General features: G+C 39.9%; 1 protein-coding gene across 1 annotated transcript; it reads right to left on the bottom strand.

The window, feature by feature from the left end:
* Nucleotides 1-1,486: 1,486 nt before the first annotated feature.
* Nucleotides 1,487-24,022, bottom strand: LOC128690537 (sorbitol dehydrogenase; the record flags this gene model as incomplete). The annotated part of the gene is given in 7 exon segments (XM_053779222.2): nucleotides 1,487-7,916; nucleotides 8,781-8,902; nucleotides 9,289-9,464; nucleotides 13,206-13,390; nucleotides 14,603-14,765; nucleotides 21,159-21,323; nucleotides 23,989-24,022. Coding segments are annotated over 7 exon segments (999 nt in total), but the record flags the coding sequence as incomplete, so codon positions are not given.
* Nucleotides 24,023-24,320: the final 298 nt, after the last annotated feature.

The raw sequence follows: 24,320 nt of genomic DNA, 5'->3' as shown, positions 1-24,320 counted from the left end.
CAAAGTGCTGGAAGTAATAGAATTTTTCTTGTGGAAGGGTAGGGGCCTGTTTATCCTCAGTGTGTTTTATGGGTTCTTACTAGGTCTTCAATTATTGGGCCCCTCAAGGGAGGTTCCTTGACATTGGTGAGGGGGTCTTGATCTAGGGAATTGGATCTGTGCTCTGGTTCCCTCAATTTAGCCTGAATACCTTCCATTCCCCCCCCCCCCCACGTGTTGCATAATCCTACGCGTTTAGCGCTCCCCATGATTATAAAATTTAATTATTGGGATGGCCTAAACCATGACCAGTCATGCTTGGTTATATTTAAGCCAAGAATTAGGGTAAAATTTGTATAGTGTGTGCAATACTGGAGAACAGGTGTTAGTGACCTAGAGACAATTATTAATAGAGAAAAGGTTGCTTTAGGGACAAATGCTTAATGTTTATTAGAATTTTTTTTTTTCTTTTTTTATTTGGATTTTCAGTAAAAATGGCCAAGTTGCATACTTCTGGGATCTTTATAGAGTAGGTTAGGTTGCCTTTCAGGTTTAATGTTGAATTTAAATGTTATAATAAAAGGGTAGGTCTGATAGTTGAACGGGCAGTTATGCACAATGAATAAAGGGGAGGGCACATTAACGAAAAAGATAGGAACCTAGTCTTAAGCATTGGAAATGTCCTAAAATAGGCATCCTAGGCAAAAGTCACAGTTGTGTACAGTGCTCCTTGACTTCCAAATTCACATGCATAATTCTGCAAGTTTTATATTAAATTATGCATTGTTGGTGTTATTACCATTAGATAAAGATTCTCTGCCAGATTGGATTTTTTTTTTTTTTTTGCAAGCGATAGGACTTAAATGTTGGGGGTCATAGCCGTGACAGGGTTGAAGGCAAGTCTAAACTGGAATCAGCGCTGCTGGTAGCTGGATTTGAGTTTACGTCCAATACTTTACAGAAATGAAATGGCAGTCTGGGGAAATTACTTATTTTACTTGCAAGTTGTAGCATTTCCTTTGTAATGTAATTGGAATCTAGCAACAGTACATTTGCATAAACCATGAAAATTACTGACTTTTCTTTATTTCTGGTATTAAAATTTTATATGAAGTAACTTTTTAAGTTTGAAAAATTGTGTTAATAAACCAAGTACCTGACTGTGATCTTATGACCATTTTTGTTAAACAACTAATGGCCATTAACAAGATTTATTATTAAATATTCAAAACAGTTTCATTCTGCACATCTCGCTTTTATTGATTTTCAAGGACTACCTGTGCAGTAGTATTTACAGTTCTTCCTTTAGTCATAAAGAGTAACCATAGCACTCGGATGTTGTGTTATTGCAGCAAGAGGGCTGTATATTTTTTGTTCACAATTGTAATGCCTTTGTTTATAACTATCCCACAGTATTGCATTACCCTGACCTGAAAAAAAGTATCACGAATGCATAACTTGTTTGACTGGAAGTAATGACCTTCTGTAGGAAAAATAAAAGCCAATCTTACCATAATAAAGCATTTACTTATCCAGCATTTGTGAATTGTTACAAGAGTTTTCCTAGGCCAAATGTGTCTGGTGCTTGCTTGGTCAATCAGGCTGTTGCTGCTGGCCCACATAACCATTACAGCCTGATTAATATACTGACAGTTTTCTCCTGGGGACCCCTCAGGGGATGTTCCTTGATGCTGGTGAGAGGCTCTCGATCTAGGGAAATGGATTTGTGCTTCAGTTCCCTGAATTAAGCCTAAATACCTTCCATTCCTACATGTGCTGTATAATCCTACAGGTTTAGCACTCCCCCATAATTATAATAATACAGTGGAACCTCTGTTTTCGTATGCCCTAGTTTTTATGTAAAACAAACCGGCCATATCCCGCCAAGGCAGGGTGGCCCAGAAAGAAAAACAAAAGTTTCTCTTTTTAAATTTAGTAATTTATATAGGAGAAGGGATTACTAGCCCTTTGCTCCTGGCATTTCAGTCTCCTCCCACAACACGCACAGCTTACGGAGGAAGAACTCTGCTCCACCTCCCCATGGAGATAGGAAATAAACAAGAACAAGAACTAGTGAGAAAATAGAAGAAAACCCAGAGGGGTGAAACTATAGTTATTCTCTCTAAAATGTATATTTTGTTAATATTTCCCATAAGAAATAATGTAAATCCAATTAATTCATCCCAGACACCCAAAAATATCAACAAAAAATACAATTTATAGAGAATAACTATAAATTTACATACAAACTAGGGCATTTGAAAACTGAGGTTCCACTGTAATACAATAATCCTCCTGGGGCCTATTCTACACAGTATTTCTGATATCTTCTAGGCTTATGGAGAGAAAAAGCAGGAGGTAGTGCAATGGAAAGATAAGATGGTTAGAGAGCAAAGAAAAATAAATGAGGAGGAGGAAGGGAAGGATGGAGGGTAAGGAAAAACGGTGGGACTAGGGTTGCAGGTTAGGGCACGAGAGGGAAAGATTTATATTCTTCCCCAACACTGGTTACCTCAGAGCAAACTACATTAATTTTCACATATAAAGGAATGTGGGAAAAGGTCACGACACAGAGACATATCTTCAAGGTGTCACACACACACACACACACACAATGACATTGATAACAGTTGTTTAATTTGGCATGACAATCCTTTACATTGTGATTACCTAAACACCTGATACAGCTGTCAAGTTCCTCCAATCTTTCAACTTTATCATTCCATGAATTGTATGCATTGCAATTCTTAAAAAAATCAGTACCCTTGCAGAAGAGACAATCTCTTTTCTTTGACTGGTTTCTTATTAACTGGGCTACTCTTAGGAGGGTACTTATTTTTCTTACCTTGTGCAGAATCATTATTTCTGATTCCTGCTACTTGATATGCACCTATGCAACTCTTTTTAGGAAACGAATTTTGATTATTAACATTGGGATAATTTTTCCCTTTGTGAAACTTGACAGATACCTCAGAGTTATTATGTGTTGTATCTTTAAAATGAGTTGGTTGGCTGGTCTGCAACTGAACAATTAATTCTTGTAGACCTAGTCTTATTTCCTCCAGACCAAAATAACCTTTGTGATACTTGTTCGAGAGCCATTCAAGTGTTTTACAGCTTAATTTATTCTGTACTATGGCACTCAATATCCAGTCTGATTCCGTCAGATTATATTTATTACTTAAACTGGAGAACACTCTCAAAACTTTAACTCTAAACTGTTGTAAACCTTTGTAAGTGTGATCTGGAGATTTTAAATTAACAATGATATTCACTAGATCCAACCTACTTTGTTCTATATTACCATAAGTGACCTTCAACAAGTCAACTGCTTCCTTGTAAGAATCATCTACATTGGGAAAGGCTTGTATGAGTATGTGAGCATCTCCTCTAATCTGTCCTTTGAGGTAAAATAATTTAGTTACACAGGCTAGATCACTCCTATCATGCATAGCTGCTTTAAAAATTGACCAAAACTCTTCCCAATTCTCTCCAGGATTAAATACAGGTAAACATAATTCTGGGAGTTTTGGTAAAGACATCTTATTTGTTGGAGCAGATTGATTAACTGCCTGGTTTACACATTTTAATTTATTCAAGGCCTGACTTTTACAAGAATCTTTTCCTCTAATTCATAATACAGTACTGATTAATCATAAGATCTACTTCAGTCTCATCTACACAGTTTACTAACAAATCTCCTTCATATTTGTTGTAATATAATTTGTATGAATCATATCTATTACCTAAAGCATCTAAATACAATTTTAAATCATCAGTATTCACAGTTTCTTGATTCATTAATTCCAAACATTTATTGTATGCCTTGGTTACATGACCCTTTCTAGCTTGCAGTGATGCTTTTTTTGCTCTATATTCCATATGTTTGTCTTCTACATTAATTTCCTCATTTTCAGCCATGATGCAATGTATTAAATTCAACTTAATTAATAACACTGATTACAACTTACAACACTGACACAACTTACCTTTGAATAAATCCTAGCTACACTTGAGCTTTGCAATTACATGTAAGAAAATTGTAATATAAATTTTAAATATACATTAATACAAACAAACCTTTAGCCAGACTTGGCTTATCAAAATTAATACTATACAAATTAATATAAATCCTTGCCAGAATTTGGCATAGCAAAATTAATATTATACACATTAATATAATCTTTTAGCCACACTTGGCTTATCCAAATTAATATTTTAATAATTATAATCCACTACACATTAAGTAAATTTCTGAACTTAACATCCACCTCCTGTCATTTCACATAATTATTAAGTAATTAACTAATTAATGACTTCACTAATTACCTCCAGTTCAAGAAGGAACAACAGGCAAATTAAATGTGGAAAATTGCATTTATCTGAATGTAACTCATTATGTACATAACAGTAAATGATAAAGATAATTATTATTTATCAGAGTTACATAGACAAGTAGGAATTTGGGACACCTAGGTCACAAAAATGTCCCCCTTCGATACCTACCACTTTCATATCCACAAGTTGCTCTAAACCTATTAATTACAAATGAAATGTACATACACCAGGAATTCTGGTAAATATATAAATTTGTGGACTATATTAAAATTAATAAGTGATTATATATACACATTTACATAACAGAAGAATATATCTTAATATCACTCACTAATTTGACTGGAGATTAATGTGTATCATACTCAGAAAACCTCACTGTCTATACATGAAAATAACACTGGCCAGAGTTATAACAGACTTATCTGAGGTTCCTGGAGCTGTCTTGTCCAGTCGCCTGATATCTCAAGTTATGCAGGAATGCACATCCAACAATTTTGGCTCCTATTTGAGAGGTGTCAGCCCAATTTTACCTCTAGAGCACGAAAAATTCTTCCCATTATTCACTTACGTTAGTGTGCAGTTCAAACAACAATGGCGAGCCCTTTCTGTGCAGGCGCAGCTTCTTCCCATTTTTTATAACAAATTTTTATTAAATACAGTATGACTATCTATTTACATATAACTACTGTATTTCTGGAAAATATATACAGTATTTTCCACACATCATGTGCTAAAACAAGTCTCCATAAGACGGTAAAAGAAAAATGGCTGGTTTTATAATTTTGGAAAATGTTCGAATAACCACTCAGTTATTGCCATATTTTTTGACCTTGAGAAGGCATATGACACAACTTGGAGGTATAATATTTTATCCCAAGCCCACTCCTTAGGCCTTCGAGGCAATCTACCATCCTTCCTTAAGAACTTTTTAACTGACAGGCATTTCCGTGTTCGGGTTAATAATGTGCTCTCCCCGGACTTTATCCAAGCTGTGTTCTGAGCACAACACTTTTTCTCCTTGCTATTAATGATTTGGCCTCTAGTCTTCCATCAAATATTTGGTCATCACTCTATGTTGATGACTTCGCTATTGCCTGTGCAGGCGCTGACTGTCACCTTATTACAGTTTCTCTCCAGCATGCAGTCAACCGTGTTTCCAATTGGGCCACCACACGTGGGTTTAAATTTTCCAGCACTAAAACCCACCAAATTACTTTCACTAGATGCTCTGTCATCTCTGATCATCCTTTGTACCTCTATGGCTCCCGTATCCCTGAACGTGATACAGTCAAGTTTCTGGGCCTCCTCTTTGATCGTAGGTTATCCTGGAAATCTCACATTACCTCTCTGAAGGCAACTTGTCACAGCCGGCTGAACCTTCTTAAAACCCTTGCTCATCTTTCATGGGGAGCTGATTGTCGAACTCTCCTTTGCCTACATTCCACCCTTATTTTATCGAAACTTGATTATGGTGACCAGATCTATTCAGCGGCATCTCCTGCTACTCTCTCTAGCCTTAACCCCATTCATCACCAAGGATTACGTTTATGCCTTGGTGCTTTTCGCTCTTCCCCTGTCAAGAGCCTCTATGCAGAAGCGAACGTTCCATCCTTATCCGATCGCCGTGATGCCCATTGCCTTCGCTACTATGTACACTCTCATGATCTCCGCAATCCTTCCATTTATAGAATGGTCACTGATATTAGTAGACATTCTTTATTTGTTCGCCGCCCCTGTTTACTCCGTCCCTTCTCTCTTCGCCTTCATTCGCTCTTGTCTTCTCTTCAATTACCACCTTTCTATGTACATGTAGCATCTCACTTTTCCCTACCCCCCTGGGAAGTTCCAGCTGTTTGAGTCTGTTCTTTCTCTCTCCCTTGCTCGAAAGCCCAACTGTCTATGGTCGCTTCCCGTTCTCTTTTTCTTGACCACTTTCACTCTCATTCTCATGCCATTGCTGTGTACACAGATGGCTCTAAGTCTTCTGACTGCGTAGGATTCGCAGCAGTGTTTCCGGACAGCATCGTACGAGGGCATTTACTATCTTCAGCTAGTATTTTTACTGCTGAATTGTATGCCATCCTTACAGCACTTATCCATATTGCATCTATGCCTGTGTCATCATTTGTGGTTGTCTCAGACTCCCTTAGTGCTTTACAGGCTATACAGAAATTTGATACACCTCACCCCTTAGTCCTCCGTATCCAACTTTGGCTACGCCGCATCTTTACCAAGCATGTGTATGTGTGCTCAAATTGTTAATAAATAAATAAATAAATAAATAAAGATATTGTTTTTTGTTGGGTCCCTGGTCATGTTGACGTACAGGGCAATGAACAGGCAGACACCGCTGCGCGGTCAGCAGTACATGACCTACCAGTTTCATGTAGAGGTATTCCATTTACGGACTATTTTGCTGCAATATCTTCCCACCTTCACACCCGTTGGCAACAACGTTGGTCTACTATGCTCGGCAACAACTTCAATCTATTAAACCGAGTATAGGTTACTGGCCGTCTTCTTATCACCAGTGTCGAGGTTGGGAGACTACTCTCTCCCGTCTTCGCATTGGCCATACTCGTCTTACTCATGGATATCTCATGGAGAGGCGCCCTGCTCCTCTCTGTGAGAATTGCCAAGTTCTATTATCAGTCAGCCACATTCTGTTGGACTGCCCACTTTATCAACGAGCACGCAGAATTTACCTCCGTCGTCGTCTTCGCTCCGCTGCTCTCTCTTTACCTTCCCTTCTCGCTGATGGACCCACCTTTCATCCAGACTCTCTCATTGACTTTTTGACAACAACTGACTTACTTCACAAATTCTGATACCTTCAGCCCTTTTTACTTCAATCTCTTGCTACCTTCTACCCCCGTACTATCCCCTGCCCCGCTGTTTTCTGTAACCTACTGATCATCCCTCCTCCCTTCTGCCATCCAATACCCTCGCTTCCTTCCCTACCCTGCAGCGCTGTATAGCCCTTGTGGCTTAGCGCTTCTTTTTGATTATAATAATAATTGGAAAATGTATAGAGGGGGGAAGGAGGGATCTTAGTAACGTTCTAATTGCAGGTGAAACTACTAGTGCTGATAATTATACTGTTGAAAAATTTCCCAACGAGTTGAAAGAAGTGATTGATATAGGAGGCTATAAGAATGAAGAAAGTTTTAATGTCAACGAAATGGTTTATGGAAGATGATGCCTTTGCATACTTATTTAACACATTATAACAATGTTTTAAACGGCGTATTAATAGTTTTTTCGCATTACAACTGTGGGTATAACACTTCTTGATGTTTCTTCACTTAATTTAGAAGTCAAGATCACTCAATAAGAATTACATACTAAATTTCTACTCTCTCTACTGCTGCCTGTTGATTATAAAATAACATTTAAGTTTTATATAAATTTCCAAAGGATTCATTCAGAAGTTGTTATTGTGAAGTTAGTCACAGGAGATCATGCACTTGATGGCTCCGTCTTCACCAGTATGGAACATATCAAAGGCTTTCTGGAACTCTTCAAACTTGAAGCGATGAGTAATGAGAGGCTTGACATCAATCAGTCCATTGGCAATCATGGCAATGGCAGCTGGGTAGCTGCCAACAGGAAAAACTCATTATACACGTGAAAAATTATAGAGATTAGGTGAAGAAAACTTTAGTATTTTTCACAACAGTAAATTATTTAGTATCCGGCAATTTAAGCTTTTCTAAATTCTTCTCAATTATATATTATTATTAAATTCATAGCGAAGCACTAAACCCACAGGGGCTGCACAATTAAGTAATGGGATGAAATAAGGTTTGATCCGGAGTTTAAGTTCAGATTCAGGGATCAAAAACCTTTCATCGGCATCATGTACACCATTAAAGGACTGTAAGTTATATCTACAAATTTTAGGTTAGTAGTGAGTGACCGTTACTTTAATTGTTTTTAAGAAACTACTACAGAACAATGAAATAGAGTGGACCCCCGGTTAACGATATTTTTTCACTCCAGAAGTATGTTCAGGTGCCAGTACTGACCGAATTTGTTCCCATAAGGAATATTGTGAAGTAGATTAGTCCATTTCAGACCCCCAAACATACACGTACAAACGCACTTACATAAATACACTTACATAATTGGTCGCATTCGGAGGTGATCGTTATGCGGGGGTCCACTGTATTAATTCACGACTGTTGTACAAGACTGGCAAACTATCAAAATAATCCTGGTGCATTTTAGTTATATATGTTGAAATAACACGAATATTGTATACAAAATTTAATACAATTAAAAATTTCATTAACTTTAAATATTGAAGGAAGCTGTATGTTTTTCTGTTGATGGTGATACACAAATTACAAAGCAGGCCACATCTTATACTTGATTTTAATTTGATACACTCAAATGCAACTTTTCCCTTCAAAACTCAGAAAGGCAAAAATAAAGTATATGTATAACAAGAGTTTACTCACCATTGGATGTAACGATATACACCTCTGATGTCTATTTCCCTCATGCCAGCGTGAACAAGTGGCAATGTTACTTGAGGTGATCCAACACCTACTAACATTATCACTCCACTAGACCTGGTCGCCTGTACAAGAAATATAATTTGTCAATCACTATTATAACTTGTGCAGTCTTAGCACAACATTCTAGACAATCTAGAGACTATATTCTTCAACATATATAGCATAAGTAATAACTACTGAATTTCATGATTGTGTTGAATCAAAATCTTTCTTAAGCTAAGATTCTTGTTTATATTCTACTATATTGCTCCTACACACTGAAAATACATGATCATCCAAACACAAAATTTTAAATACATTGATGGCACAAACGATGAAGAAAATAAAAATAAGATTCTTATATTTCGACTTCACAATGAAGTCCTCTTAAAGAAGCTGTTATATTATGTTCATGTTTGTCCGTATGTGCCATTCATTAGCATATTAACATAATTAGCTTTCAACTTACATAGATACCGGTGGTAATAGCAGACTGTGTGCCACTGCACTCCAGTGTTATGGGTGGCATGCAACCCATTACATCTTTGATCTTCTTAGCTAGAATCTTGGGGTCACTGTCATCCACCAGCAGTGTGTGATGAGCACCGATATTCTTAGCAGTCTTAAGACGATTCTCTTTGATATCTGTTAGAGGTTATAAAATATATTTGCTCATTTCTGCATGACTTTTTAATTATTGTAATTCTCTCAATAAAAGGACTACTATGCAGGGCTAAGTTTCTAAATTTGATATTAATGTGATCATCGGGAACAAATGTATATTAAAACAAGAGTTGGAGAAGAGAAAAAAGGTGGGCAGACAGGGTGTGAAAAAATGTATTTTGTATGCGAGCAATTCTCGTGATAGCCTAAAAACTTAATGTATTTGAGTTGCTACGCGAGTGGAGACAGGTATCCTTGTATTCCATCAAACGAGTGCCCTGTGCCTCAGTGTCTGCGACTGGAATAATGGCGAGTGTGGTATAAATTGATAATGTAGTTGAATATTAGTGTTGAAGTTTTGAGGAGAATCAGAAGACTGCTGTGGAAAATACTGTATATATTTTCCAGAAATACAGTAGTTATATGTAAACAGATGGCCATACTTTAATAAAAATTTATGTTATGAAAAATGGGAAGAAGCTGCGCCTGCGCAGAAGGGGCTCGCCATTTTGTTTGAATGGGGTAACAGACGTTAGTTAATAATGTGAAGAATTTTCGTGCTCTAGAGGTAAAATTGGGTTGACACCTCTCAAATAGGAGGTGAAATTGTTGGATGTGCATTTCTGTATGACTTGAGATATCAGGCGACTGGACAAGACAGCTCCAGGAACCTCAGATAAGTCTGTTATGTGTGTAATTCTGGCCAGTGTTATTTTCATGTATAGACAGTGAGGTTTTCTGTGTATGATACACCTTAATCTCCAGTCAAATTGGTGAGTGATATTAAGATATTCTCCTTCTGTTATGTGTATGTGTATATATATAATCCTTTATTAATTTAATATACAGTCCACAAATTTTTATTTACCAGAATTCCTGGTGATGTATCTTTTATTTATAATTAATAGGTCTAGAGCAACTTGTGGATATGACAGTTGTAGGTATCAAAGGGGGACATTTTTGCAACCTAGGTGTCCCAAATTCCTACTTGTCTATGTAAATGATAAATAATAATTATCTTTGTTATCATTTACTGTTATGTACATAATTAGTTACATTCAGATAAATGCAATTTTCCACATTTAATATGCCCGTTGGTCCTTCTTGAACCGGAGGTAATTAGTGAAGTCATTAATTAGTTAATTACTTAATAATTATATGTGAAATGACAGAAGAAAATGATGAAGATTACAATGATGTGGCAGTGTTGTGTAATAAATTTAAAATGTTAAATAAAGTAATTGATCACTGGTCTAATGTGTGGCGTAAGGAATATCTTCTTACACTACGTGAACACTTTTATGGTGCGACAGAGGCAGTAAATCGACAGATCATTCAACCAGGTGACTGTGTTAATTGACACTGAACAACATCGAACATTGTGGCCTCTGGGCAAAGTATTGACATTGTACCCAGATGCACAAGGTGTTGTCCGGAATGTCAAAGTGTTGTGTCATGGCCAGGAAAGTTTACGCACAATTAATAAATTGATTCCCTTGGAATTAAATGACATTCAATCAAATGTAAATGAAAATCTAAGGGAAAGTGACACGAGTGATACGGAAGGTAATGCTGACCAAGTGATGCAGGAAGAGGAAATCGTAGTAAGACCTACTAGGAGAACAGCCACTCAAGCCAGAACTGGCTGGAATCGTCTCCTAAAGGAAGGAGCAGTTTGAGTCGTTTAGCAACGAACTCCACCCGGCCGCAGTGTGGAAAATACTGTATATATTTTCCAGAAATACAGTAGTTATATGTAAATAGATGGCCATACTGTATTTAATAAATTATGTTACGAAAAATGGGAAGAAGCTGTGCCTGCGCAGAAGGGACTCGCCATTTTGTTTGAATGGGGTAACAGATGTCAGTTAATAATGTGAAGAATTTTTGTGCTCTAGAGGTAAAATTGGGTTGACACCTCTTAAATAGGAGGCAAAATTGTTGGATGTGCATTTCTGCATGACTTGAGATATCAGGCGACTGGACAAGACAGCTCCAGGAACCTCAGATAAGTCTGTTATGTTTGTAATTCTGGCCAGTGTTATTTTCATGTATAGACAGTGAGGTTTTCTGTGTATGATACACCTTAATCTCCAGTCAAATTGGTGAGTGATATTAGGATATTCTCCTTCTGTTATGTGTATGTGTATATATATATATATAATCCTTTATTAATTTAATATACAGTCCACAAATTTTTCTTTACCAGAATTCCTGGTGATGTATTTTTTATTTATAATTAATAGATCTAGAGCAACTTGTGGATATGACAGTTGTAGGTATCGAAGGGGGACATTTTTGCGACCTAGGTGTCCCAAATTCCTACTTGTCTATGTAACTGATAAATAATAATTATCTTTGTTATCATTTACTGTTATGTACATAATTAGTTACATTCAGATAAATGTAATTTTCCACAACTGCATTCACGAGTCATTACATGGAATCAAATATCCAAAATTCTTCAATAAAAAAGAAAAAGGTAAATTAAGACATATATAACCCAAATTTAATTGAAACCTTTAAAAGACCACAAGAGACCAATTTCCCAAAACAAACTAGCACAATAAGCCTGAAGCCGCTCAAAAAATTCCATTATCAAGTTATCAGCATGGAAGAGTTGATGAGAGGCGATACTCAGAAATGAAGTCAACTCAAAATAAAAAATCATACTCAAAATCAAGCCAACCATTTCTCTAGGTAAGATGGATCAGCTTCTAAGAAAGTACAGTAAGTTTGTAAGATCTATGTAAACTTAGTGTACATAATATACAAATTTTTGACTGGTCTTGAAGGCACACGGATGTTATAGACAGTTCAATGAACATTAAGTTGATTTAACCTAGGATAAAAAGTCAGGCACTGTGACTTATTTCTGATCAGGAAAGATATTCACTAATTATCTCGCAGACACCAATTTGATTAATAAAATTGACACATGATAACTCACACAACCTGACATCAAGAGATTATTTCCTTTAAGGAAAACATATCAGCATTAAAAATTTAAAACTGACCAAAAGATGCATTTTCCATTTATTGCAGAGAAACCAATAAAAATTATGTCTGCACAACTTAAACGCGTGAAACGTTCTATCCATTTCATACGATGCATCAGCCATTGAAAGTGACGTCGCATAAAATGTTAATGTATTAAGCAAAGGAAAGCGCTAAATCCGCAGGTCTCATATAGCGTTTCGTTGCCGTACATAAGCGTTGAGAATCTGAAGCCGACTGGTTGAGGCATTATCGAGTTGTGAGCAAAATAAATTTGAAAAGCTGGAAAAGGAAACACGAACATTTTTCAGGCAACATTTTAAATGTCCTTCTTCGGAAACGCCTAAAAATTACTTGTAAAAGTAAATGACTGACATGTTTGTTATTCGATAATTCACATAAATAATATTGCACCTAGTACAGTACATGAAATGGACTATAATACTGCTATGAAACCTTCACCACATGATGAATTTGGCCTTCAAGGCATCTACCTACCTGGCATAGGTATACTAATCTAACAGGCCACATTTAATGCTCACAACTTCTGTAACACCATCCATTATCACAATTTCTGTAGCCCCCCCCATCTGTTATCGAAACTTCTGTAACCCCATTAATTATCACAAGTTCTGTAACCCCCATCTATATATTTATTACAATTTCTGTAAACCCATCTATTAATAACTATTAATTATGAGTCACAACAGTCCTCGATAACATTACCAGTAACTAGGATGTTGGTGGCGCCCATAGCCTTAGCAGTCAAGAGGCAGAGGAGACCAATGGGACCAGCACCACATATGAGTACAGATGAACCCAGCTCAACACTAGCCCTGCGACATGCATGGACAGCAACAGCCAGAGGTTCAATGATGGCGCCCTCCTCGTCACTCACGTTGTCAGGAAGTCTGTCACGATTGTAGAAATTTGTGGAAACCCAAAATCCCCACCGTCGGCTTGTAAATAATAGGCGGCGCTCAATAATGATCAGACTCTGCACCTCTCATGAGGTGATAAATCAAAGGTAACTGTTATTTTGGACAAAATTGAATGTTTAGGGAAAATTAACCATTTATTGAGAGATAATGAAACGTAGGAATCACTCATTAAGAACCCCACAATAAGCAACTTAAAGAGCTATTGAAGGGGAATGATGAGGTAATTAAACATCTGTCAGCTAGGTTGGCAACTCCACTATATCTTTATGGGGTAATCAAGACTCATAAGCCAGGGTACCCAGCCCGTACTATTATAAGTTTAGTAGGCTCAGCAACATATAACCTATCTAAATGGCTGGTTAAACTTCTAACTCCCATAGTAGGTAAGATCTCGGATGTACATATTAAAATCAACGCTGACCTTACCGAAAGACTCCAGAAATTAAATGTCCCTCATGACTTTACCCTAGTGAGCTTTGAAGTCACAGCTCTGTTCACCAAAGTCCCTGTCCCTGACTTGCTTTTGTACCTTGAAGAGGAACTAGAAAAATTCCCTATGCCCTACCCCACGAAAATAATAACTGAATTGGTAAAACTGTGTTACTGATTGTAAGTTCATGTTTGAAGGGAAATAATATGTTCAAAAACAAGGCATGGTAATGGAAAATCCCCTTAGCCCCTTACTCAGCAATTTGTATATAAAATTCTATGAGACTAGACTTCTTAAAGACATTCTCCCAGATAAAGCTAGTTGGTTCAGATACGTAGATGATGTTCTTTGCCTATGGCTGAGAGATCTCAACATTGAGGAGTTCTTACCTAGACTCAATGGTCTAGCACATTCCATTAAGTTCACTACAGAACACGAAAAACAACACTTTGCCGTTCCTAGATGTTTTAATCCATCGTGTTGATAGAAAATTAAAATTTACAGTTGATAGGAAATCCACCAATGTGTCGTCATACATTCACTACTGTTCCAACCACGAAACTAAGGTAAAAAGGAATGTATTTCTCACAATGTTCTTGAGAGCCTTGCGCTCATTAATAGAATATAAATATAAATATATATAAATGACTATTGAGCAAGCATGCTAACCACAATACATGCACTGAAGAAAATTTACAGAGAATTAAGTCAGTCATCACTATAAAAAACAACTTTCAGATAAAAGATTTTACTTGAAGCAGAGGTCAGCATCATGAATGTAGTACCGAGCGAGGCAGCCAGGATAGCGCCCCAAAGGTGAGTGGAAGCTGGCCTGGTCACACAAGTTGTACCTGCCACCAATACATAAGTCACAGGTACGACAAGGACCACCTGTTTCTATGGTAACCCGGTCACCTGCAGTTAAGAAATTGTCAACTATAACGAGAGTCTGTGATATAGTGCAATGTCATTGGGTTTAATTCTATGTTAAACGTTATGTGGAAATTTTTATGCATACATTCAAATCCCCCACCATGGGCTAATAAATATTAAACATTTAGTATCTTGAGTTGCACGTCTATTTGTGTATCACACGCAACATTCTTAACGAACAACTGGGGTGTCCCGTGGCTTGATTGGCAGAGTACTCGCCTCACACACTGAACGTCCTTGGTTTAATCTCTTGCATGGTGTAAGGGAACATTGGACATGTTCCCTTACACCTTCTGTCCCTATTCACCTAACCTAGCAGTAAGTGGGTGCCTGGGTGTTAATAGACTGGCATGGGTCGCGTCCTGGGAGACAATACTGAAGGACCCCCAATGGAAATAAGACAGATAGTCCTCGATGATGCACTGACTCTCTTGGGTTATTCTGGGTGGCTAACCTTCCGATTTAAAAATTCGAACAAATCTTATTTTATCTTATCATTAACGAACCCTTAAACCCTTAACATTTCGGTAGGTTTAGGCCTTAGTAATAATTCAGGAAGGGTTTGAAACATCATAAAATATTAGAATTATGGTAATAATTTTAGGACAATATTAGGTCATTACATTTAGGAATTAAATTAATAGTGATTAAGAAAATAATACCGGAACCCTAGCAGCCAGCTAAGGGCTTGTGAACGCACGAGAGCTTCAGCACCAGACATGAAAGAGGAAGCTTACCTGGCCGCAAGTGTCAACAGCAGAGTGCTTTCTCTGGAGAACAAAATACACTGACATTGTAGTGGCCTATAAACAGAAGTAGGCGGCTTCTGCGTAAGATCCCATCCACGATGATTATTCATATTCCTTGACTCAATAGGGTGGCTGTTGACGCTAGTAAGGTCAAATCCTTCAATTCATAACCTGGCTGGTCAAGTATGCGCGTAAAATCCCAAAATATGGTATGCTATAATAGGTTTTGTATTTTATTTTAATCGAGGGAAGCACTAAACCAAGCTATAGTAATTGCCATCTCAGTAGCTGGTCGCATAAAGAAATTTTCCCCTTGTTATTTTAGTCACTCTTCAGGTCACTTGTTCTATCTAGGCTGGAATATTGCTGCACACTAACAGCACCTTTCAAGGCAGGTGAAATTGCCGACCTAGAAAATGTACAGAGAACCTTCACGGCGCGCATAACGGAGATAAAACACCTCACTTATTGGGAGCGCTTGAGGTTCCTAAACCTGTATTCCCTGGAACGCAGGAGGGAGAGATACATGATTATATACACCTGGAAAATCCTAGAGGGACTAGTACCGAACTTGCACACGAAAATCACTCACTACGAAAGCAAAAGACTTGGCAGACGATGCACCATCCCCCCAATGAAAAGCAGGGGTGTCACTAGCACGTTAAGAGACCATACAATAAGTGTCTGGGGCCTGAGACTGTTCAACTGCCTCCCAGCACACATAAGGGGGATTACCAACAGACCCCTGGCAGTCTTCAAGCTGGCACTGGACAAGCACCTAAAGTCAGTTCCGGATCAGCCGGGCTGTGGCTCGTACGTTGGTTTGCGTGCAGCCAGCAGCAACAGCCTGGTTGATCAGGCTCTGATCCACCAGGAGGCCTGGTCACAGACCGGGCCGCGGGGGCGTTGACCCCCGAACTCTCTCCAGGTGAACTCCAGGTATATACCCAATAACATAAGGTAGGCCAAGAGTTTCAGCACAGCCTTGGCCGTAGATCAGAGACACTGACTCCCATAATTTTTGCAGGTACCATTCTCTTGCACGAGGATCGTTGTGCAGAAAACTTCTAGAGGTTAAGATAACCTGGGGTAGACACTGGGGAACTAGCCAGGGGCAGCCTTCACTTCACTCCATTGTAAGTCTCCCTGCAAGGGAGGTTCACTGATGCTGGTGAGGGGCTCTTGATCTAGGGAATTAGATCTATGCTCCAATTCCCTGAATTAAGCCTGAATGCCTTCCATCCCCCCCCCATAGGCTCCGTATAATCGGTACGGGTTTAACTCTCCCCCATGATAATAATTCATTGTAAGTCTGTTCCTAATTCTGCACGGGGAGATAGGACCCTGCTCGTCCTCGTCCTAGTAGATACTAGACAGAACACAGAGTGGAGACTTGTGAGGGTAGAATTATTAATTTTATATGTCACGAGAGTCGTGACTGCCTCAGAGTAGAGGGCATCACAGGTTTCCAAAAGTGGCTTTGTTATATATTTTCGTCGTATTTTGATGAAATTATCACAAGCCAGTGTTCTAAAGAAATATAGTCATCATATTTAAAAAGAAAAGCTTCTAAAAGAACACTACATAACTATGTAATACCTTACCTTTCACTATATGTAATTTGACTGCTGTACCAAATTCATTCTAACTACTACTGTATCAGTGTAGCTCATTCTTGACACAGCTGTACGAAAGTAACTAGTGCTAATCACCCACATGAACGTAAGTCATTTTAACGCTGCATCAGTGTAATTCATTCTGACCACCACCACTGTAATAATAATAATAATAATAACCTTTATTGCTAAAAGTACATGTACAATGTATACAGGCCTAGCTGACATCACTGACATACTATTATATAGAAAGTCGCTTGTTATATAGAGCATTTCAGGAAAATTAGGTCAATTTTGTCCCCAGGATGCGACCCACAGTAGTTGACTAACACTCAGGTACCCATTTTACCGATAGATGAACATGGACAGCAGGTGCCTTAAGGAAATACGTCCAAATGTTTCCACCAGTACCGGGGATCGACCCCCGGACCTCAGTGTGTGAACTGAGTGCGCTAGCAATCGAGCTACGTAACTTACTGCAGTTGCTACTGTATCAAATACAGTGGTCCCTCGTTGTTCGTAATTAATCCGTTCCTGGAGCCGTTACTATAAACGAAATTTACGATTTACGAATCAATTTTCCCCATAAGAAATAATGTAAATACAATTAATCCGTTCCTGACACCCAGAAGTATTAAAACAAAAAAATTTTTAACATGAAATATGCATGTAGTACATAAACAATACAATGGGAAATGATGAATGAAACATTAATAGCATAACACTTATCTTTATTGGAGATTCTTCTTAGTGTATGGGAGACTGGAGGAGGAGAGAGAGTGGATTGTTTATAGTTTGGAAGGGGAATCCTCTTCCATCAACACCTCAGGTACCATTTGCTTTTCTGGGAGTCCTGGAGTCCTGTCTCACAAAATAACTGTGGAGAGAACTCTGTTTCTGGCGTCTCTTTAACACTTCCCTAAAATGGCCCAAGACTTTGTCACTGTACGTGTTGCCAACCTGGCTTGCAACAACCTTGTTAGGGTGATGTTTCTCCATAAAGCTTTCCATCTTACCCCACATAGTAAAAATCTCTTTAATTTCTGAAGAAGGCACCTTCTTCCATCTCTCTTCCTCCTCCTCTGCAGCAAGATTCTGAGCTGCGATGTGTTGCTCTTCCTGCTGAAGCTCTTGCAGCTCCTCAGTGGTGACCTCTTCATTGTGGTCTTCCACCAATTCTTCCACATCCTCCAAACTCACATCCAACCCCATGGAACTCCCCAGTGCCACAATTGATTTTACAACAGACATAGGCTCATTAGGGTCAGTCCCAAATTCTTCAAAATCCCTCTTGTCGACAATCTGGCCACAATTTTCTCCAGGCAGAGTTCAAAGTCCTGGTAGTCACTCCCTCCCAAGCCATACCTATAAGGGTTATGCAGTGGAGGATGCTGAAGTGTTCTCTCCAAAATTCCCTTAGGGTCAAGTGAGTGTCTGTGGTCACAGTCAAGCACCTGTGAAACATTGCTTTTGTGTAGAGTTTTTTAAAGTTTGCAATAACCTGCTGGTCCATGGGTTGGAGGAGAGGAGTGGTATTCGGGGGCAAGAACTTTACTGTGATGAACCCAAACTCCTCGAAAATTAGGTCATCCAAGTTTGGAGGATGAGCAGGTGCATTGTCCATTACTAGCAGACACTTGAGATCCAATTTCTTTTCCAGGAGATACTCCTTCACACTAGGGCCAAACACTTCATTGAACCACTCGACGAAAATTTCCCTCGTGACCCATGCCTTACTATTAGATTTCCAAAACACACACAATTTACTCTTCATAACATTGTTTTTCCTGAACACTCTGGGATTTTCAGAATGGTACACTAGTAATGGCTTCACCTTGAAATTCCCACTAGCATTAGCACAGAACATTAGCGTCAGCCTGTCTTTCATAGGCTTGTGTCCTGGCATTGCCTTTTCCTCTTGTGTAATGAAGGTTCTCTTTGGCATTTTCTTCCAAAAGAGGCCTGTTTCGTCACAATTGAACACTTGTTCAGGTTTCAGTCCTTCAGCCTCTATGTACTCCTGGAATTCATGCACATATTTTTCAGCCGCCTTGTGGTCCGAACTGGCAGCCTCACCATGCCTTACCACACTGTGTATGCCAGTACGGTTCTTAAATCTCTCAAACCAGCCTTTGCTGGCCTTAAATTCACTCACTTCACCACTATTTGCAGGCAATTTCTTTACCAAATCTTCATGCAACTGCCTAACCTTTTCACAAATAAACGAAGTCATAAGAGTATCTCCTGCTAATTGTTTCTCATTTATCCACACCAATAATAACTTCTCAACCTCTTCCAGTACTGGTGATCTCATTTTTGTCAGCATAGTTACTCCCTTAGCAACAACAGCATCCTTTATTTAATTTTTCTTGGCCACTATGGAACATAAGGTTGTGTAGGGTTTCTTATACATCCTGGACAGTTCGGCCACACTTGTACCACTTTCATACTGTTCAATGATGGTTTTCTTAAATTAAATCGTATTTCTCACCTTCTTTACCACAGGCTTGGCACTAGGAGCTTTCTTTGGAGCCATGGTAGCTTATTTAGTACTTGCAAGCACTAAAATAAATGGAATATTATGAAATATTTCGCTGGAGCATGTGAGGGGACCTTCGCTCACTGGTAAACAATGCCAGACTGGCTGCCGCCCTGGCTCACGCCGTGGGTACGCGTCCTGGACGAACTACGACTCACAAGTCAACCTATGAAAAGCGAGTCCATGTTTATACGAAAATACCCCTATGATTGGTGAATTTTACGATTGCCGGGAACTACGAAAAGCGGGGGACCACTGTAATTCATTCTAACACAAACACACTGCATCAATGTAACCCATTATGGTCATTAAGGTAAAAATAACTCATTCTAACTACATCACTCTTAATTTGTTCTAGACACTAATGTGCCAAAGTAACTCATTTTAACCAACCATTAATATCAATGAAACATTTTAGAAGCTCCTGTATTTATTTAACTCATCTTTCCTAAACATCCATTAGCTGTAATCTCCTACCCAGGTAGGGTGACAAAAAAGAATTATGCTCAGTCATCATCACTCATTCAAACACTGTCTTAGCAGAGTATGAAGACATAACTAAAGTTCGAAAATCGTAAATTATCATCAGTTTCGAATAAAAGTATAATAATGGTCATATTTTACCTAAAAAATGAAGTATGTCAAAAAAATGCCTCCAATTACTCTGAAAAATCGAAATATTAAATGACAATTTAGATTTTTATGTTTCATATAACATATAAAATATTTAACTTTAGTTATGTCTGCATACTGGAGTTTACCTGGAGTTTACCTGGAGAGAGTTCTGGGGGTCAACGCCCCCGCGGCCCGGTCTGAGACCAGGCCTCCTGGTGGATCAGAGCCTGATCAACCAGGCTGTTGCTGCTGGCTGCACGCAAACCAACATACGAGCCACAGCCCGGCTGTGTTTGAATGAGTGTTTGAATGAGTGATGACTGAGTATAAATCTTTTTTGTCACCCTACCTGGGTGGGAGATTACAGCTAATGGATGTTTAGGAAAGATGAGTTAAATAGATACAGGAGCTTCTATAATGTTTCATTGATATTAATGAGTTGTTAAAATGTGTTTTGCAAACATATATGAGATGTTAAAAATTAGTAAAAAATGTGCGAAAACATTATTTTATTGCGCATTTCGATAATGCAGTGAAGTTTGAAGCCTATACTAAGGTCTCAATTTTTAGCTTCCCCACCTTTCCTCCAGGACTCAAGTCCGGCCAACCGGTTGTAAATTTATGGTAATCTATCAACTGAAATTCCTACACCAATAAGCGTCCCTAAAACTTGTGCTGATTATCTGGTTTAATGCTTATCGACCTCACTTCCTTGACAGGCCTTCGGCCTAGTGTGGGTTAACACCAACCAACTCCTGTGTACCATGTACCCAATAAATCTAAGGTTCGTCCATGAAGGTTATTATTATAAGCCTACCGTATATCGTACACATCGTACACTTATTCTCGTCCTCACCTGGTTTGAAGTTCTTGACGGCGGGGCCACATTTGGTGACCACCCCAGAACATTCATGACCGACTCCTAAGGGCGGTTTCCTCACAGAGTCCCCCACACGCCCTTTGTATACCAAGGAGATGTCTGACCCACACAGCCCCACCTTGGATATGCGGATTAACACATCTGTGCGAGAAGCAAATGAACTTGGATTACATGTAAAAATAATGACCGTCATTATCTATTAATTATAATTATAGTACTGTAATACATGGATGAAATTACGTACTACTAACAAGTGTAAAGACAAAAAAATATGCTGAAAAACAAACTTACACCGGAACAACGCTTCGCTCTATGTAAGCTCTACAAGAGCGAAACGTCTTTGGCTTCACGCTGTAATGCCAGTTATATATACAATTTGCCATACTATATGGAACCTGGATTAGCCAGGCATCATTCTCTCCCCCGTAACCCTGCACCGCGATGGCACAGTCTATGTAGTGACCAGGTTTGTCGGGGTATAAATGGGAAATTCACACTTAGTGTTAGAGTTGCGATGTAGCACATGAAGAGACAGTAGCGACATTTACTTCATAACTGCCATTATTAATACTGAATAACTGTATAGCAACATTAGATTGGGTAGCCAGCAAGAGAAGAAGCACTTTCACTACCACTCCATCACCGTCTTGCCAGAGGCGCGCTGACGTTACCGTTCATATGTCCCTCAAACTGCAATATTCCCAGCCTTTATTGGATCTGTACTCCAGTTCCCCGAATTAAGCCTGAATGTCTTCCACATCCCCCCCCCAGGCGCTGTATAATCCTCCGGGTTTAGCGCTTCTCCCTTGATTATAATAATAATAATCCCAACCTTTAGTGTGCAGGCACTGTACTTCCAGTCTTCAGGATTCAAGTCCAGTTAACCAGATTCCCTGAATCTATAAATGTTACATTGCTCACACTCCAACAGCACATCAAGTCATAAAAACCACTTGCCTCCACTCACTTCTAACACTCACACACACCTGTTGGATGCCCAAGCCCCTTGCATACAAAAACGTTACCCCCCTCCCTCAACCTATCCTACAGATATATACACCCTCCAAGTTAACCTATTTTGCTCTATTTTCTCTAAACGTCCTAACTCTTAGTAATCCCCTCAACCCTCTGGATAATACTTTTAGTAACCCTGTAACTTTTCATATACAAACTGCAAATTCGCTGCATTATGTTCACACCACACTGTCTCCAGCCTCCCCACTTACACCACCACCTGCTCTACCACCTGTACTCCTTCACCTGTACCACCACCTGCTCTACCACCTGTACTCCTTCACCTGTACCACCACCTGCTCTACCACCTGTACTCCTTCACCTGTACCACCACCTGCTCTACCACCTGTACTCCCTCACCTGTACCACCACCTGCTCTACCACCTGTACTCCTTCACCTGTACCACCACCTGCTCTACCACCTGTACTCCTTCACCTGTACCACCACCTGCTCTACCACCTGTACTCCTTCACCTGTACCACCACCTGCTCTACCACCTGTACTCCCTCACCTGTACCACCACCTGCTCTACCACCTGTACTCCTTCACCTGTACCACCACCTGCTCTACCACCTGTACTCCTTCACCTGTACCACCACTTGCTCTACCACCTGTACTCCTTCACCTGTACCACCACCTGCTCTACCACCTGTACTCCTTCACCTGTACCACCACTTGCTCTACCACCTGTACTCCCTCACCTGTACCACCACCTGCTCTACCACCTGTACTCCTTCACCTGTACCACCACTTGCTCTACCACCTGTACTCCTTCACCTGTACCACCACCTGCTCTACCACCTGTACTCCTTCACCTGTACCACCACCTGCTCTACCACCTGTACTCCCTCACCTGTACCACCACCTGCTCTACCACCTGTACTCCCTCACCTGTACCACCACCTGCTCTACCACCTGTACTCCTTCACCTGTACCACCACCTGCTCTACCACCTGTACTCCCTCACCTGTACCACCACCTGCTCTACCACCTGTACTCCCTCACCTGTACCACCACTTGCTCTACCACCTGTACTCCCTCACCTGTACCACCACCTGCTCTACCACCTGTACTCCCTCACCTGTACCACCACCTGCTCTACCACCTGTGCTCCCTCACCTGTACCACCACCTGCTCTACCACCTGTACTCCCTCACCTGTACCACCACCTGCTCTACCACCTGTACTCCCTCACCTGTACCACCACCTGCTCTACCACCTGTACTCCCTCACCTGTACCACCACCTGCTCTACCACCTGTACTCCCTCACCTGTACCACCACCTGCTCTACCACCTGTGCTCCCTCACCTGTACCACCACCTGCTCTACCACCTGTACTCCCTCACCTGTACCACCACCTGCTCTACCACCTGTACTCCCTCACCTGTACCACCACCTGCTCTACCACCTGTACTCCCTCACCTGTACCACCACCTGCTCTACCACCTGTACTCCCTCACCTGTACCACCACCTGCTCTACCACCTGTGCTCCCTCACCTGTACCACCACCTGCTCTACCACCTGTACTCCCTCACCTGTACCACCACCTGCTCTACCACCTGTACTCCCTCACCTGTACCACCACCTGCTCTACCACCTGTACTCCCTCACCTGTACCACCACCTGCTCTACCACCTCTACTCCCTCACCTGCACTACCACCAGGAGAAATGCATTACACAAAAATAAAACTCCTTGGTTTAATGAATATGGGAAGAACAGGAAAAAGAAAAAGAATGTATTTATTATCACAAGCCCTATTATTAATAGAGTGGTAGACTAGCACTTACCATTTGGTTTGAGAGGTGGGATGGGATGCGTCTCCTGGAAACAGAATCATACAGTTAATTGTGCATTATGGGAAATACTGAGAAATTCAAGTAAATTATAGATTGGGTTACAAGATCATCACGAGTAAACAAATCTAAAATTGCCCTATATATTATTACAATTATGCAGAAGCGCTAAACTGGTAGGGGGACATATGGAACCTCTACTTGCGAGCGTGTCCAAGTGCGAGTTTTTCCAAATATGAGCAGTCGATGGGTCGATTTTTTGCTTCCATACGCGAGCAAAATTTCCACAAGCGAGCAGACCTCAAGGCAGGTTCCTTGACACTGGT

Source organism: Cherax quadricarinatus, chromosome 29, assembly GCF_038502225.1.
Source record: "Cherax quadricarinatus isolate ZL_2023a chromosome 29, ASM3850222v1, whole genome shotgun sequence".
NCBI lineage: Eukaryota > Metazoa > Arthropoda > Malacostraca > Decapoda > Parastacidae > Cherax > Cherax quadricarinatus.
This window is presented reverse-complemented; position numbering and strand designations above follow the sequence as displayed.